Source organism: Centruroides sculpturatus, unplaced genomic scaffold (assembly GCF_000671375.1).
Source record: "Centruroides sculpturatus isolate CEXI.00-Female unplaced genomic scaffold, Cexi_2.0 scaffold232, whole genome shotgun sequence".
In the NCBI taxonomy this organism is placed as follows: domain Eukaryota; kingdom Metazoa; phylum Arthropoda; class Arachnida; order Scorpiones; family Buthidae; genus Centruroides; species Centruroides sculpturatus.
In genome coordinates this window covers 147,360-166,673 of record NW_019384487.1, presented here as the reverse complement: position 1 = coordinate 166,673, position 19,314 = coordinate 147,360, and the positions used below count along the sequence as shown (strand labels likewise).

The following is a 19,314-nucleotide window of genomic DNA, read 5'->3' as shown; positions in this document are numbered from 1 at the left end:
GTTAAAGCATACTTTAGAATATATTTAGGGTATTTAAAGTATTCTAAAGTATTTAGAGTATCTTTATGTTATCTGTTAGAGTATCTAATGCTATCTGTACATATTTAAGCTCATAAATGTTTATTTTGTATCTACGCCCATGTAATCTTTTGTTAAAGGGCAATTTGGGTGGTCTAAATTCATCAGAATGATTCGTTTCGAGAGTAGCACGTGATTGAAATAATTAATGATGATAATAATAATGATGATTATGATGATGACGATGATAAAAAAAGTTAATAATAAGCCGGGAAAATTATGAAAAATATGAAATAAGGGTAAATATTACGAGAAAAAGAGTGATAAAGCGTAAGAAATGGGGAAATTTGCTATAAAAATGGAACAAAAATACATTATTAAGCCTAAAAAATGGATTTAAAAATTCATTTTAGAGTACAAAATACGGAGAATGATGTCATGTAAGGCCGAAGAAAAGCGCAAAACTTTAAAATAAATTAAAATATTCTGGAAAAATGAGCTTAAAAAATAAGAAAATAAAACTATTAAGTTTCATAAAGTAAAAAAATAATAATAATAAACGAAAAAAAAAACAAGTTACCTACACAACATAAGCAACACGTTAGGTTCAATTAAAACATAAAAAAATATATATATTAATACTTACAGAAGCGCCGATACATTAATAATAATAATTATTATTACAACAAAAAAAAACGTTAAAAGTTATGAAAATTAAAACGCGAAATAATAATAAAAAAAATCGAATAATAAATAAATTACAAAACGAAATAATTTATCACCAGGAGACATAAACAACACACGTTAGGTTCGATTAGAAAGGAAAAGACACAAATACCTGTAGAAGCGACACCATACAGCGATTGGTGGAAACTTGTATGACGTGTAGCACGTTTGCCGTCTCTAAATTGTTGCGCAGAAGAACGATTTAGACGATGAGCAGAAGATGCCGCTCATTCCGAACCGGAGAGTGTCGGAAGAAGAAAGAAGTTTCCAGTGATGGCATCGGTTATAACATTTTAAAACAAAAAATGGATCGTTGCCTTTGGATCTTTATAACTATTTTATATATAACATTAATACAACTTGCCATCGGAAGCGAAACTTCACAAAAAGAAGTCGGTAAGTTGGCAAAACTTTTATTATTATTATTATTTTCCCCCCCGAAGATTTATGAACGTTTCGTTCATAAAGCCATTTATACGTGTTATTTAAATATTATAGTTAATTTTTTATTCGTTTTTATATTAATTTAATGAAGATATAGGTAGCAAGAACTTGTTTCGCTTCTATTTGCCGGTTTTTTTTGGTTGTTTTTTTAATGCTAGCGCACGATTGATAATCGATCGAAAAGTAGAAACAGAAAAACTAGAATTTAAGAGACGTTTCTATTAGAAATATTCAAAATTTTCGTCTTTAGTTGATTTGTGTGTGTGTGTTTTTCAATTGTTTCGCTCGTGTTCTGCGTTTAAACTTTTGTGTTCTGTGCCGCTCGTGTTCTGTGTTTTGCTCGAATTGGTTAGGTGTTATGATGTTCAAAGCCGTGTTTAAATCTTGTGTTTTGTTCAAGTAACGTATAGTACGTAACTTGTTTTTCATTGTTAAAGATCTAGTGTCTGTTCAAGTCGTATATGCACTTATTTCTGTTTTTTAGTACTATAAATGCTTGTTTCTGTTTAATTAATAAGTAACTTACGCTTGTTTCTATTCAAATTACGTATGATTTTTGAGTTCAACTTACATACCACCTTTGCATTACGTTCAAGCTAAGAGTCTTTTTTCTGTTCAAGTTATACACGAGCTTTCTCTCCTGTTCAACTTAATATAAGGTTTATAGATTAATTAATATAACCCTTTAATAGTGTGTATTTTTGCTCGGATATTCTGTTTATTTCTTTACATTTATACATTTATATTTTGCCTTGTCTTCCATCTAAATCGCTCTATTTACATCGCGCATATTTTACGCTTCACATTTTATCCAAACCATTCAATTTATGTTTATTCTACCGCGTATAAATTGTGTTCTACGTATTTTATGTTTTCATCTTTTAGATGGAGGCATAACTCGCGTAGAAACTAGTGGAATACCATTTGATTTCATCATACACGACCATAAATCTGTGTAGGCTCTTGCGTGTCCCGCTTACATCGTTCATATTTCGCTTATGTCATAATTCTGTGTCTATATGGCTCGAAGATTCGCTTGACGTCGCTAAAATAACATTTTTGAGTACCGTTCTAACTGGCTACATTCTCCAAAATTCCGAATTTACCCGTTTGGTGGGACGTTTAATGCAATTTCCAGCTCTTCGTTGTATTGTTCTAACACTGAAAAAAAATGAGAACTAAATTTTTTCTACGATATTTTCTATCAAAACCTAGTTTCGAATGGGAACTGTGGCACAAACCGAATGAACTTTTGTGGGAAATTATTTAGTAAGTGTAGCGAGCGGGTCGTCAGTCGATCTGATGGCTGCCTAACATTATTTTTATTTCCCTCATGACAGCGATAAAGTAGGCCTCCACACAATGGTTTGGATATCCTTGCTTTAGGGGCACGTATGGTCATACTCGTGATGATAATTTTCTTTTAATACGTATACCGGGCGTGGGATAGTTACGAAGTCTTTTCCTCTTAACATTCTACCATTTATTATATACGCGATGTGGGGATGTTTGCAAGCTCCTTTTCTACACCCCCCTAAATTTATTCGGTTTGTACGAATATCCAGCGTTGTAGAGTGGTTACGTTTAGTTAATTCTGTAAAAGGGATTTAACTAGTTTAACGAAAAAAATACAAGTTTTTAGCTATGAAAATGGGGTTGAGTTCGTCTCGTCTCGTAGCTCACTTATCGGGTCGAAGGACGTCGGTTCATTCACAGTAGCTATATGCCACACATATCTTTACACGTAGCACCGGTATTCGAATTACCATCAAACGTGGCGTGTAAATCTTTTTATTTATTTATTTATTTTCGTTATGCACTTGTATAGAACTTAGTAGTTAAGTTGGATTTTTACCATTTCCTATTTTGTTCTATCGCATCTCTGACGTGGACAACTTTACATGGTACAGGTACTAAAATGTAAGAAAACCGGTTTACAACTCACCGGAATTTCAAGTCACATTTCTACCTCACCCTGACCAACTTTATTATTAAAAACAGAAAAGTTTACTTTTCAATATTTTCTCTTCCTTCTAGTTACCTGTTAATTAGGGAAATAACAGTAGAGCGATCGGGAAAAATCCCCAAGACATCGAGTTTTTTTTTGCGTAACTGATAGATTTCTATACGTAATAATCAACACTATTGTCTCGGAGTAATGAATGTGAAGTACATATGCGAAGAAGAAGAACCGTTCGAACTACTTACTTTAGTTTTATTTATTATAGTAATTTTATTGTCTTATCGCTAGAACTAGATATGACATGAGCATAAATAATAAAAGAAAATATATAAATATATATTTATGGGTGGTTTATTCTGATATCAAAACAATACTTCCGTGCTCTTTACAGTTGGGTAATTGTTTTCACAAAAATTTACAGTTAAAACATTTATCATGGTTAAATATGAAAATATTCAAAAAATATTGTTATCTTTAAATAATTCTAAGTAATAATACGGTACAATAGGTCAAAAATTGTTTTTTGTTATCAGATTTTACTTATTTGTATTTATTTTTAAATCCTTTTGTTATAAAGCGGGAGTCGGATTTAACGTCGCGCATTGTTTGCTATAAAAAAATTGGAGTCAACGAACAACAAAATAAGAATTACGTCGATTGTACTCTTGTTACTATAAAAAAAAATCCCGTTTTTTTTTTTTAAGGGAAATTATAGGTGTTAAATTTTTCCCCGAAGGGTAATTATATTCTTGCTCGAAAGTATTTTTGAAGGGAACTGTATGGTTTGTAACAGTTACACTTCTGTAACATTCCATTGATTGCTGTTTACGCTTAAGCCCGCTAAAATGGCTTTTCCCAAACATTCGACTCGGTGGGGAGTTGTGGGGCCACTTTTCGGTGGGAGAAAGTTCCCCGACCTTGAAGAAGGTTCATAGGTAGATAATTTCTCTTCCTTCCTTTGCATAAATATGCAGCTGTTTCGTGGCTTCGTTCGATGTGTGCCACACAAACCGATGCCCTTACTTCACACGCAACGTTCAATTATCAAAGATGTAGCGATTATTGAGGAGAAGAAATTGTTTACTTGGTAATTTAAATATAATCGAGCCTGTTTTAAGTTATTTTTTTCCATGTATTTTATTAAAATATCATAGAATTACCTCTTGTTGACCATTCCTTTTGTTTTAATATTATATTTTCTGAGTTTGATAATGGAAATTTCCATAATTGCAAAGCGATATACTGACTAAAAACCCAGAATTTCATCAAAGAATTCTAATAATTATGAAAGGATATTGTTACAATTAAATAATTTATAATATAAGCGATGGAACGGGTAATTTATATACCGGTATCATAATTTTGTTTGTTAACAAGAGATATCCTCCAAGTATGCCGTTTATTGACAGAAAGGTCGTCTTATATACTTTATATTTTCTACAGAAATTTCTCTAATCTAGGGATATATTAGGTAAATTTCTCTAGTATAAAGGGTTATTTTAAATAAATTTCTTTCTCGTATAGGAACAAGTAGTAATTTGCTTAAAATAAAGGGTTACTTTGGGTAATTTTCCTAACGTAAAGGGTTACTTTAGTTAATTTTCCTAATGTAAAGGATAATTCCCTTCTTCAAGCGGTATTTTTCAATTAAACTCTATACATTTTCCTAAGATAAAGGGAAATATTAGGTAATATTTCCCGAATTTTATATAATTTAAAATAAATTTCGGTTTGATGAATAAATATCAACTTTTTAGATGGAGATAATGATGTTTAATCATGAACATTCTGCTTTAAAGTTCGAGGAAATGTATCTAAGAGATTATTTAATGAGACGAGTTTTTCCTGTATCCATCTTAGTGAATATCCAATTACTAAGCATTGTAGTATTATAGTGACTATCTTGGAGCTAAAATGTAGGACAAGCGGTTAAAATATAGGATAGATTCTATATAAAGTGTAATCACGTGAGACGAAAAATCTGGGACAGATGAGGTGAATTACTGTATAAGATATTAATTATAAAGGAACCAATTTCAAAAATTATCGGAAGATGTTTCGGGCTATGGGAATAACTTTTGAATGTTACCAATACGGAGCGGCTGATGATGGCTCAGAGTGGGCTTAATTATGCAATTAGCTTACGATTGAATGGCTTTTAAATGGAGTAAAATCGGACACGCTTCATCTAACGTGAATTTAAATGGTTACATTATCGGTTTTTTCCCTTCCAAAATAGGGAAATTATTTGGCGTGTTACAGGAAATCAGTACAATTTTATTTTTTTATAATTTTTTTTAAAGATAAAAAAAATTCAGATTTCATTAAAAAAATCATAAATGAAATATTAAAAAAATTTCACAAAAGTTTTAAAATAAACCTAATATTAGAGGTTTTTTAGGGATATTTGGGGATATTTAATTAAAGTTTAACTGGCAACACTGACTTGTTTATCTTTAGGAATTAAAATGGTAAAATTAAAATATTATTTAATAAAAATATTTACGCGTAACAACTATTTTATTAAATCAGATTAAATTACAAGAGAATTTCCGAAAAATGTTCATAAGTTGGAAGAATGTTAATTAATTAATTAAATTTCAAGAAGTGTTGCCAGATTAAAAAAAAATTAAAATTAATTAATTTTTAATCTGGCAACACTTATTACATTTTTGTTGTCTTTTAGTCACGTTGGGAGTTGGCTCTTTCTCTTATCTTATAAATAAATAGAACTATGTTATGAAATTTATCCTATTTGTTTAATTATGCCATAAGTGTATAGTGGTACTTAGTACAATATCTACGACGTAAAAAATAAAAAAAGAACAGGTTCTTAAAGATAAATTTACGAGATCCATCTCTAAATTTAATCTTTATCCTTTTATTCTATTGCTAAAAATAATGTAGGATTTAGATTAATATCTTTTGTTAAACTTAGATAATATAAAGATTTTTTTCTGTATTTTCTTACGATTTTTCCGTATGGTTAACTTCTTATCATGCTTCAGATGATTGTTGTTGGTTGAATGCTATTTCTCATCGTTTAACGATGCCTGCTTCGGATTAGAAACATTATGAAAACTTAGGGATTTTTCCCCAAAATTTTAAATTATTTCGAAAATATCCCCGAATGTATAGAATTGATTTGATGTTTAATTTAAAAATTAATAATATATTCTGTATAGAAGTTTTGTTTGTAATATTTATGAAACATTTATGAATTATTACTCATTTTAAACTAGAAATGTTATACAGTATTAAAAAATATATATAGGGATTTTCCCCCGAATCTGGAGAATTATTCATTTCTAAAATACCCTTTAATATTTGAGGTTTTTATAAGAATAAATGTTTTTAGTTTGTGTGGGAATTTTATTTTTAAAATTTCAAATTTATCGAACACTTTCTAATTACTAATTTGTGAATTTGAATGAATTTAAATTTTCTTAGGGAAGTTTCGGTAAATTTTAAAGTAAACCTCAGGATATTTTTAGAACGATGTCTATGGAATTAATTTTCATTCTGGCAACGTTAGCAGACGATAATTTTTTTAATAAAAATTAATTTAGATAATTAATTAAATATAACATAACATAAACATAATATTTATATAAATTATAATTATAATTTGTAAAATAATATGTTAAAAATTCTAAGGAAATATGAATTATTTTTTAATACAGATGTTTAAAAAATTTTGAAAATTTGGCAGTACTGATGTATATTATCAATATTAAGCGGTAAGCCCGATCTATGATGATGCTTCTTTTATGTTTTTCTTAAAACTCATGTTTTTCACGTCGTTTAGATTCCTTTTTCACTAAAAATCGACCGTAAATTTTTTTTTTCATCTTCTTTGCGCGACTTGACGAGGAAGACGGAGAATAACGGAGCAAAAATAAGAGAAAAAAAAAGGAAGTAAGATGGAGTGAAGGGATCACAAATTGACAGTTCGAATGACATTTATTTGTAGAATACCATTAACTTTCCGTCAATTTAACAATTGTAAAACTAATAACGGTTGGCCGAGCACCCAAAGTTTTATTTATTTTTTCTTAAAGTTTCCTTGTAAGATTTTCGAACGTCGAACCACTGATATGGTTCTTTTGAAAAATATAAAAAGAAAAAGTGGGGGAAAAAAATAGGAAATACGTCTCGAAGCGTGCTAGGGATAATTTCTTCTTATTTGCCACAGGGAAGAGCGTGACACGTTATACTAGGGGTTGGTGCACAAGCGTTAAAAGCCCTGATATGATTCAAAAATCACACGACTTAACAGCAAATTTAGCATAATTTTTGCTTAACATATTTTTTAAACTTTGTGAGTCAGTTCAATGTATTCGGTTTTCCTGTTAGTCTGAACTTTATTTAGTATTTTTCTTACAAGGCTATTTATAAACTTATTAATGGTTCAAGGTTAATATCTGCCTTCTTTAGAAGCTGGAAAGGTGATTTGGAAACTTTTTTTAAGGCATAGAAGTATGGTTTTAAGTGTAACACACGATAATCTTATTGAGTCATTTGAAGTTTGAAAGTATAAATATGGCGGAACAGTTTCAATTCTGTATTTTTTGACCAGTTTGTTGTCTTTTTTCTAAACTAAAAAAAAACTAATATTTTAAATAATTTTATCCTTTTTTATATAAATTTTATTTAAAATTTTAACACGATTTCGCCATTTTACTACGATTTACGAGGTTAGATCCATTAAACTAGGGAAGAATTGTTCAAGATTTTAATTTTTTTTTTAATTTAAAACTTTCAAACTGATTTTCACTCATAATTATAGCTGTAAAAAATAGGTTTGAATACCAAAATATTTGGTTTAAACTCGCTCAAAACCCGAAGAAACTAGCATTTAACTCGGATCCTTATCGAATGGAGTTACAAGAAATTTTAATTTAAAAAGAAGCTCAGTTAGAAAACACAAAAAATACTTTTTAAAACGTTTTTTCTTTTTTTGCAATCGAAAAGACGAGTTTAAAGGTGAAAAAAAAGTAAAGAAAATCGTAGTGAAAATCGATTTTCGAGACGACAACTTGCCATTTATCATATTAAAAAAAAAAAAAAAAACACGCTGTCTGAAGTCTAGACTCGATACTAGAAGCGATATTTTATTATTTTTAGTTAAAAAATTAAATTCAGAATTGTATGTTCGTGTTTTTAATTCGTGATAAATAAGTTATATTAATTCGCCACAGCACGGAACATAACTTGGCACATTGACAATGCAGGGTGTTGTTTAGCTGTATGAAAACCGACTTTATAATGAATTGAATTAATTTTCCGACAGAAAAAAAAAAGGAGAGATTGCGAAATTATACGGATTGCATTGCAAAAAAACATGAATGTGTTTGTATATAAGGTTGAGTGAAAAGGGCGATTTTATTTAAGTGACGCCCTGAATTGCGTATATATGTAACTGCGCTCTTTAATTTACATACCTCTGAATGGCTTTAAACATTTTTCAATACCCAATTTGTTACAGAAATGTATAATTTTATGCTTTTTGTTAGAATTTCGAGCACTTTGAAACTTTCGTCGATGTTTAAATCTGTACGGGGTGGCCGTACAAATTTAAAAATTTATAAGTTCAAAGTTGAGTTCAAATATTCAATTTCTTATTATTTGAAAAATTTTGTCGCCACTCATCTAAATATTTAACCAAAATAAGATTTAAACTGCAAGGTGGCCCAAATGTCTGTTAACCGCGATCTGCTTCCCGTTTTAGATACACTTATATGAATATAAAATCGTGAGCTTACGGAAAGAGGCGGTTTAGTCTGTTCAATAGTTAACCGACTTTTGAACCACTCCCCCCGTATACAAGGAGCTTGCTTATCGCTTTTACAAGAATAGTTTGAAGTTCGAAATCGATCGGCGATGTTATATAGATAGAGGTAAAAATCGATTATTATTTATCGATTATTGTACGTCATAAAATTACACTGTGACAATTATTATTAGTTAGGTAAGTAGCTGACATATTGTATGATTCGTTGAGATGGATCCGACTCAGATCGTTAGGGGGTGACAAGCAGAACAATGAACCGATCGGACAGTGAACTTATGTGAACGGACATGAACGTTACTTTTCTTTTACACTCTCTTAATACTTTCTTTTGATGGAGGCAAAACAAGAATAAAAAAAAACACGTGTATTTATTATTTATGTGTTTGTCTACCGAATTTGTGTCCAGAAACAGTTTTTTTTTCCACTTGTTTTTCGTTTGTAGCAAACGTACAAAAAATTCATAAGACACAGTTTTGATTTTCTCACTTTTTATCTGCTCCATTTTGAAGTTATAAGTCAATACTTTTTATAAGAATTTATCTGGCATATTTGATCTAGTTGCATTTCTGAGTTTTGAATTAGTAATTTAATTTTTTTTTGTGCATCTTTTGAATGTTCGGAAATTTGTAAACTGTATTGTAAAATCTATACTGTAGTTAGACTTGTGAAATTTAAAGGCTGGTTCTGAGGTTGTTTTGGCCTCTTAAGATCTAAATAAGGAGCTTGAAAGGTGTCTTGGGAATTTGTTTACCAGCTAACTTGCCTTAAAGGCTAACTTAAAAAGCTCAAAAGATGTCCCGTATAGCTAATTTAGAAGCTTAAAAGTTGCCTTGAAGGTTATCTTAAAGGTTAATTTGGTAGCCTAAAAGTTGTTTCTTAAATTAATATTGATTTTAATAACCACATTTTAAAATAAAAGTAAGTTTTCTTGCATATTTACTCATGAAATCAGGTTTAGAAACCATATTTTTAATATCAAGCCTCACCTTAAAGTAGAATTTCATAAACTTATATTATGAAGGTCCAACTAATTGTTTTCGCTTTAATGCACCCTTTTTTTAAAGTTTTATTTTTTCTGTTTAACCTTTCTTCTGTTTAATAATTAACAAACAATATGCAACGTCAAGGTGTCTAGTTGCTTATTTCAGGAAGAATGGAGCCGTTCCCACATAGCTATCTTGAACAATAAGTGAAAGAACATTATCAGAAAGCGACGTCGCTTGAATATGTTGCCTTACTCGATCCAGAAAAGAGGGACACGTCACGTAACAGACATTAGGTACTCAGAAATTCCTTCTTTGAACACCTGTCTCCATAGTTTGTAGTGTATTGATGCAGGTGGTTATACAAGAAAGAACTTCCGTATGGCTAAACAATATTATATTTCCCTTATTAAAATCAAATTTTTGCATTTAATTTTACAGAATTTCTCTAATTTTTGCTGTAAAGATACGGAAAAAATAAAATAAGGGAGGTTTGGCAGCCTAACTGCCATTGACCCTCCAAAACGCCATAGGCAACGTTGCCTTTCTATATATATATAAACCAAATCGAGTGCTAGTAGAGAATATTTTTCGTGTTTTATGCTTAAATAATGCTTGTTAAAGGAGGTAGCAACTTGGATTATGGTATCTAATGAATGCTACACGAGTACTTGAGTAAACGCATTGTTGTGTTGCTAGGATAGCAACAGAAACGAGTTAAGCGGTTAAAAATAATTTTAGCATCAGCCTAGCGAGTTAATAAAAATCTCAAAAAATGATCGGAATGATAAAAATATATTTATATATAGTCAAAATACAACTTCTTGAATCATGCGCCGATGTGTCCGGATACGCCTCAACAAAATTACACGCTCCGCAGCCTTTCGTTTTGGACCAATGGATCCTTCTATGTTCATACTAACTTCGGCTTCGAGGCAACTTAACAAAGTATCTTTTCGTTTTCTAACTTAAAATTATTATCCACACCACACCAGAGTTATGAAATAAGTTAAAGAAACATGGCAACTGTCACAAGTTTTGATAGAAGAGCCCGTAGCAATCATCTTTCTGTGGATTCACTCCACTAACTCCACTAACGAGAGAGTTAGCCATTGTTTATATACTACCGGTTCACGATCTACTTCATACAAGGGGACTCTTTTATGGGAACAGAAACGAGCATTCGATAATTGATCCTTTTGGGATATCGAAAGTATCGCTGGATTGTAAACTAATCCACCATTTTCCTCCCTCCCCCCAGTATCGTGTTGCCGAGCTTCATCCAGCAAGTGGATAGTAGTCGGAAGTAATTGAAAGAACATAATGGATTAAAAATGGATGACCATAATTGTAAATTACCAGAACGTTTCCGGATTGCTACGTGTTGAGAAATTCCCACTTTAATTCGTGTGTAGCATAAGACGTTGTGAGGTCATAATGTCTACCAGGAAAAATCGAACAATAACAAAATTTAAAAATATATTATGTGATATAAGTATTTAATTGTGATCTCGAGATAATTTAAACGGTAATTTATACCCCTCTTACAGCGTAATTAATTTATTTTTTAGGTTATTACTCGATTTTACGTATCCTACTGTCTTAGATCCGTTCACCCCCCTTAAATAAGGCCAATTTGTTTGAGAAAATGGTAATTATTCTAAGTTATTAAGTAAACAAAATGGGTGAAATATGTAATAAATATGATTTTTAAAAAAATGTTTTTAAAAAAAAAACGGACACGTGGTCTATTCAGTTGGGTAATAAATTTTTCTTTAATGTCGTGATCCGTGTCGATCCCACGCACGCTATAACAGTGTGGGATATCCTTATGCGACGAGTTTATGTCTATCTCTTTTAATACCGCCGCCATTTTGTAATTAATTATTTTAAATAATTCAAAAAAGTAATAGGAAAAACTGACGCTAGGGGTTCCAAAATCGGTAAAAAGGCTCGCAAACTTCGGGATAATGCTTTGTTTTTTGGTCTTCTGACGGATTTTGGAGTGGAGAAAGTCACTTTGAAAACGAAATTTTGTTCAAACGTCTATTTAGTTGTGTTTGTTGATTATCCGGTTTTTAATTCTTCGAAACTGAAACCGGTTTTCCCGACTCACACACGAAACTTGTAACCGGTCTCGACTACATCACCTTACATTCTAGGAAATTTAACAAAAGTTTTGTGGCGTTTCTCGATCGAAACCCACACCAATAGGAAGTAATTTTAGTAGAAAATACATTTTTAAAATATTCTAATACATAATTACCCTCTTTTAAAGGTTAATTTATGCGTTTTTAATGGCTTAGAAAGGCACAAAGATGGTTGCAATTGCTCGCACAATGCTGTATTTCCATAATGAAAAAAAAAAGTGATACTTTCCTATAGCTGCCATTCGATACAGTAATTACTTTTAAGTCGTAGTGGTTCCTTTTTTTGGAGAGGGGGTAAAGTAATCGAACGAAACAGGTTTGTTACAGCTAGAGCTGTAGTTAAAAATCAACTTTCTCTGCACCAATTTGAAGCACATCGATTCACACGCCATTTTTTAAAGTTTTTGTACACTTTAAAGGCGTTTTTTTGTTTCTTTAATTTTAATAAATGCAAGCCTTTGAAACAGCAGTTTTATGCAGGAAATGTGCCTTAAGATATCTTAACATTTCACCTTGGCACAAATAACTTCCTTTTAATCGGATGATTCTGTAGATCATTCGTGACTTTATTATTTAACTATACGTCTGATATGTCAGACACATACGTATGTATGTACAGTACATGGTCGTGTTATACGTACCTTTAGGCACGACTAGTTTTTGTTTTTAGTGAAATTTTTTCTAGGAACAGTTGTTTAGTTGGTTACTAGCTGAAGATAAAATAACCTTTAAGGGGAAAACACTCATTAAAATGGAAGTATTTTAATATAGAATTTAACACAAAGGCTGTAATTTATCCAATATTAAATTAGGATGATGAAGGATTAATTTTATGTGACGTTTAAACCGGACAGAATAAAGTTATGCCTCTCAAACTTAAGATTAAAAGATACGCTAGTGAATGATGTTAGCTGAAGATTTGCATATAAATTAAGCTGTGATTCAGAGGAGATTCAAAAAATTGGTAGGAAGCACGAAGAGATAATTCCTGCTTCATTAAAAGCTGCAATGTGGAGGATTTTCTACTACATTGCTTCTTCTATTACGGTTATGCCTGCAAAATGTAGAGAATAGTAAGGAAAAGATAAGATTTACAGGCGAACACACGTATTTTTAAGGAATGTGAGTGATAATTGTAGAGTAATAACGGTAAAGATAAGTTTAAAACAGAATAAATCAAGAAATATTAATTTTTAGAAAATTTACAGCTATAGAAGGTAAATTAGATCGCTTAGAACTCGTATAAATCTATAGATAATTAGAGTTTCAGGATATACAAGAGGAAAATTATTAATTCAACTAATAAAGTCATAAATTACAAAGAAAGATTGAAAAATTCGAACATTTATAAGAATTTTTTAAAAAATTTATTTGAATATCTTCTATTTTTAATATATATACAATCGAATTTTCAATAACGGTCACCTCCTAACATAGACCACCTGTAAACGGCGACCACATTTATAGAAATGTACACGAAACAAAGGAAATTTTTTATGTTTCTGTCAGTGGCCGTTGTTCAGAGGTTTAACAATGCATTTTTATATATATTAAAAGTGGCTTTTCCTTAAATTCCTTTATTGTTCTTTTATACAAATAGGTTCATGTACACGATTCTTGAAAATTCAACAAATCCCATTATCTATAAAGCTATTTTTAATGTTATTTTTCATTATAAATCTGTGTTATAATATGACATTCATGAATAATTCGAAAATATTTTTCCTTTTGGATTATTTTTCTCTCTTTAATTGTTTCTTTTGTTGCGTACAATCGTCATTAAATTTTCCGTTTACAATAAAAAGAGAGAAGTTTTTACTCTTGACGTCATCAATTGATCAATGTACAGCACTAAACACTTTTCCTCTTCCATTTACAGAAACCCCGACCAGGATGTGGCTGGCTGTTACAGTAACAATTATTTAATTTTTTTTTCTTTTTTTCGGATTGTCGATTTTCTTTGAATTATAACTAACAATAGCGTATGAAGTAATAGTAACTGTGGTTATTTTTAATCAATAAAATACAGGTTCAGATATCTCTCGTTAAGTTTAATGTGACTTTCTGAAGATATTTTGACTCTCCTGAAGAGATTTGCTGCAGGTTCAAAGCCTTCTGAAAGTATTTGGACTTCCAATATCCCCCTGGAAAGATTAATTGGAGGTACAAAACCTTCTGAAGGATGTGGATCTCCTGATATCATTTGGAAAGATTAACTTCTGAAGGTATCAGGAGGTCTTCATATTTTCAGAAAATCCTGAATTTCCAGTTAATCTTACCAGGTAATATCAGGAGGACCAGATAGTTTTAGAAAATCCTGAGCCTATCTTTAAGTTCTACAGAAGGTATCTGGACTTCCTGATACTTTATGATATCATCAAGATGCCCATAAATCTCTTGAAGGTATTAAGATTGCTTTATGTTAGATTTTGTACGTTTTTATGAATTGTTTTCTTCATTGAATATCTTAAAGATTACCATTGTTCTGTACGGTACTTCATTAATTATTAATTGAAATATAGCTACTTAAGCTACAGAATTTTTGTGGTTTGTAAATGTAGAGGCATATAATTAATAATTATCTTGTTTATAATATTGTTAACCTGCATTTAAAAGTATGTTATTAGAGTTTAATGTGATTCACTTTCCTTACCCATTTTGTAAATGGTTTAGCTCTGTTGCCATAGATACAACTATTTTATACGTACGAACGGACTGTTATTCAGTTACGAGAGAAGAAATGCAGTTTTGAAGCGTTAAAACGAGAGAAAAATCACTGTAGAATCTATAGTAAACTTGTGAACAATTATTATATAGAATTAACAAGTCTGTACTTATATAAATTTAATAATATAGTGGCTATTAAACTATATAAAGTGTGTCTTTTTTAGTGTAGTTTTGATGCTTATTATTGTTCTTTCATGTGTGTGAAAAGTGTTCAAGCAGCACTTGACATCAAAATTTATCATTCTTCCTTCGGATTCGTGTCCTTCTTAATAAATTACATATAAAATTCGTAATTTTGATCAGTAAAATGTATAATTTTTCCTTAAAATTATGCAAATAAGACATATTAACATTTGTTTAACACGTTTCTTCCACATACAAGTGCAATTTTTAACCTTTTGAACCTCGAATGTGTCTGTGTGGTTGATATAAAGTTAATTGACCGTAGAATTAATACTATGAGATTTATCGACTTTGGACAATTGGTTTGGGACTTAATAATGTAAATAAAGAAATTTCAACCGTAATATCGACTTATAATGCCAAAAAAAAATTATTAAAAACTTAATATTTTCTATATTATATTAATAATTTAGTGTATAAAACTCGTAATAAAGATTTGTTTTCAAGTTTTGTAAGGTTTATTTATCGATTAAAGTCTATGAAAATTGAAACTATTCAAGCAATTCCTTATAAGAACTTTACATTTTTATTAAATTTAAAATTAAATATTGCCATTTTTAGCGATCAATTTCTGTTTTTGTATAGAAATTTTAGCTTATTAAAGTACTAATTTGTTACGAATTTATTAAATTTTATATTAATTTACAACGTTTTTAAGGGAATTATGAAAATAGTTTAGCTTTTTTAATAATAAAAGACAGCCTTAAAATGATCAAAAGTCCATAAATTTGATAGGAAGAAACTATATAAGCTGCTTATTTTTGAATATTTTCTATTATTTATGCCTTTTTTTAGTATTTTAAGGGATTGTTTTCGCTAATAATGTGGAATTTCTGCTGACATTTCTAGATTTGTACCTAAAAAATCGCTAAATTTTCATATATTTCACTTAAAACCTGGATATTTTTAGAAAATTTGCTTAAGTTTTAGATCAGCCAGCGAAAAATATATAAAATAACGCTAATAACAAATCAAGGAGGCAAAAATAACTAATAAAATGTGACCTTCAGGTATGTTTTCGCGAAGGTCACGTTTAAAAATCAGTTTATTTTGTTAGTTATGTATCATTAAATGTTTTATATCGGATGGAAACTCATCTTAGTACCTTAAAAACTATATATTTGTATATATTTGCCAGATACGAAGGCTTCGCTTCACTGCTTCGTGATGGGAATTGCTAGAGGCCAGAGAGGGTTCTTGTCACAATATAAGGAAAAAAAAACAACAATATTATACAATGATTTTCGCTGAAAGAATTCGAAAAATTCAACAATTTTCCTTTATTTTTTGAAAAATTCTTTCCGGGAAAATCCTTACTTTGATTTCCAAACACAGTTTTTCATTCCGTAATCCGGGTTAAGTATCAACCCGCATTAATTAAGATACAGTTCAATATGGTAATTACATAGACCTGTATGTGATCTGTATAAGGGAATAATTAAAAGTACGTCAACACAATTTATAATTATGAAATTTATGCCGTAATGGTTACAGATATTAATTTTTTCCCCTATTTTTATGTAGATTTCTATGAGTTCTAACGGATTTATTCTAGAATTTAAAATTTCAAACTGGTAAATGATGTTAGGTGGAATCTATAATCGGTCACGAGACATAAAGGGTGGACCAAAAGTCCGTAAACCGTTGTAAAAGGGTAAATTGATGCTCGCAAACAACACTGTTATTTGATGGGAATTACTGAAGGATCCATTCGAATATAAGTTTTAAAGAATGCTGAAGAAAATACCCACAGATTTAGCCTAAAATATTCATAAATTTTGTTTTGTGGACTTATTTACGAATATTTTTGGGAAAAATTCTTTTAGAAAAATCCTATGTAAGTACGTCTATCTTTCAAAGAAACTTCTATATTAATAGGTGCAATTGTAAAAAAGATAAGTTACAATTTCAGAAGGATTGGATCCATGGAATAAGAGGAAACTGGCTCTTATTTAGGTGTTAGGCAGGTGAAGAAAATCCGGAAACCACGCGGTAAGTTGGTCAGGTGCAAACCCGCGACAAACTACCAGTGTTCAATGGTTTTATCCACTCGACCGCTGGTTGGCATTAATTTCTGGAAGTTATGGATTGATTGTAATAAAGAAAATTACAATGAAAACAACAAAAATTGTTGAAATTAAAGAAATGGATTCTACATAAATTATTAAAAACTATATTTGTCAGATGCATGAGAAAATCTTTCGTTGCCCATTACAGAAGTAGGAAAAACTAAGAATCCATTTGATGAAAACCGCAGAAATTGTAAATTCTAGCAAAATTTAGTTGCTTAAACTTGTTTTCTGCAAGTATTATTGTTATTATACATTCTGAAATATATAAGGTCACACTTAGATAGTCACGAGTTGATTTTTTTAAGAAGTAGTTTCAAGAACCCATTTATGTGAAAAGCCGTAAACAGGAACGATTTATCACGCAAAAAATTCTTCCAAAAATATAATTTCTGAAAGGTTTTCTTACAAAATTATATATTAGACTTTAGTTTCTTTTTTTAGAAGTTCATTTACATGAAAATCAGTAAGTACATTGTAAATATCATTGTATATTCTGTAAAAATAGGTTTAGAATGCCCCTAATTAAGCTTTAATTACAGAATTTAATATAATCACTCACAAAAGCCTCCTAAAAAGTTTAATTTTTAAGGTCTTTTTACAAAATAATGTTTTGCAAATGAATAATAATAGAAAGATTTATTGTAAGTGCCATTTGCATGAAGATCAGTGAGTACCATTGTAGATATCATTGTTTATTCTGCAAAAATGTGTTTAGAATGGCTCTAATTAAAGAATAAGCAATGAATTAATTATAAAAATTGAGAAAAATTTACTTTGTGAAAAAGCCACGAAGTCTTATGAAGATCCATATCATGGCTTCTTCGGTATAAATGTTTTATTCATGTATAATTATAGAAAAAATAATTTATTTACTACAGGTTAATCTAGATATATAAAAAAACCAAAAATATATTCACTCTATAACGGTCCATTAATAAGATTTACAAATAATAATTACTATTATATGCATATTAGTTATTTTAAAGGAGGCTACAATTGTCATTTATAGAATATCTTCCAGCTATTTATAGATTCTACCTGATGAGTAGGCCTACTATTTCCTGTAAGGGTGCACGACCTCGGTCAAGAATTGTCTATTTTCAATTCGCCCACTCGATTTTTTACAACACATGTTTTGTTATAACGTGGTTACGTGTTAGTGAATAGTAGTTTCGTGTGTTCGAGTAATAGATCTTCGTGTACGTTTCTTAAATATTTCGAACATGGCACACTTTTCCGGGTGTAGCTTGAAATTCCGAAGTACAGTTTAGTGTGGTGCCACAGTTTATTTTTTGTATGTACAAAATGGTTAACAGGTCTTCATTTTCCTCGCTGGTTAAACATCGTCTTGGTTTGTTAACCCGTAAACCAGTTGCGTGGATCAGAAATGTCAAATTTATAACCTCGTGGAGTTAGTTTCTAGCATTCAAGTTCTTTTATTATGTGTCGAGTATCGGTACAAAGTTTCGATAATCCAATTCGGTACGTGACTTAGTCCTTTGTACGAGTCATCGAGTTAACGTGTGTGTATGTGTGTGTGCATTCACAGATAAAGAAAAAAGGATAACGAAATTCCTTTCTTGGGGAAAATGAAGATAAATTTAGTTACCTTCCGGCTACACTCGATTTAACATTATATTATTTTTGTACTGATTATCATTGCCAGATAAATGTACTGTATAGTAACTGTATTTTTATGAATAAATCATTGTAATTTTATAATATTGTTTGACTAATTTTAACAGTATTTTTTTATAATAGTAATAAACAAAGTTATATAATTTGCGATTCATTACAGTTATTGATATATTAATTGATTTTTAAAGCACCTTTTGGATCCATAGATGATCTTAGAAGCCATAATTTTAAAAAATTCAGAAATTAAGACATTTTTTTCCCTTAAGTTTAACCTATTTTATCGTCTATTTTAGGCCTCTTACATCTTATTCTTAATTATAACACAATCTCCACTTCTGTTAGATGGCAAAGTTGCACCGAGAAGATTTTAATTGATAATCCACAGGAATTTTCAATTATTTTTTCACATTTAATAAGAATAAACGATGAAAATAATCATACAAGTCAAACCTCTAAACAACGGCCATTGACGGGAACATAAACATGGACGTTGTTTAGAGGTTACTTCCTATACACTTCAAAAAGAAACGTTTCTGAAAAAATGACAGTCGTTTAGAGGTGGCCGTTGTTGGAAGATGTTCTTTATCGAAGGTTCGACTGTATTAATATACTTAAA

General features: G+C 30.3%; 1 protein-coding gene across 1 annotated transcript in view; it reads left to right on the top strand.

Annotated features, from left to right (window-relative positions):
* The first annotated feature begins 935 nt into the window (after positions 1-935).
* The window catches only part of LOC111621620 (low-density lipoprotein receptor-related protein 2-like), a 153,765-nt gene continuing 135,386 nt past the window's right edge, over positions 936-19,314 (top strand). The window contains 1 exon segment of the mRNA XM_023363813.1: positions 936-1,140. Coding sequence (XP_023219581.1) covers positions 954-1,140 — 187 coding nt within the window. The 5' untranslated portion in view covers positions 936-953.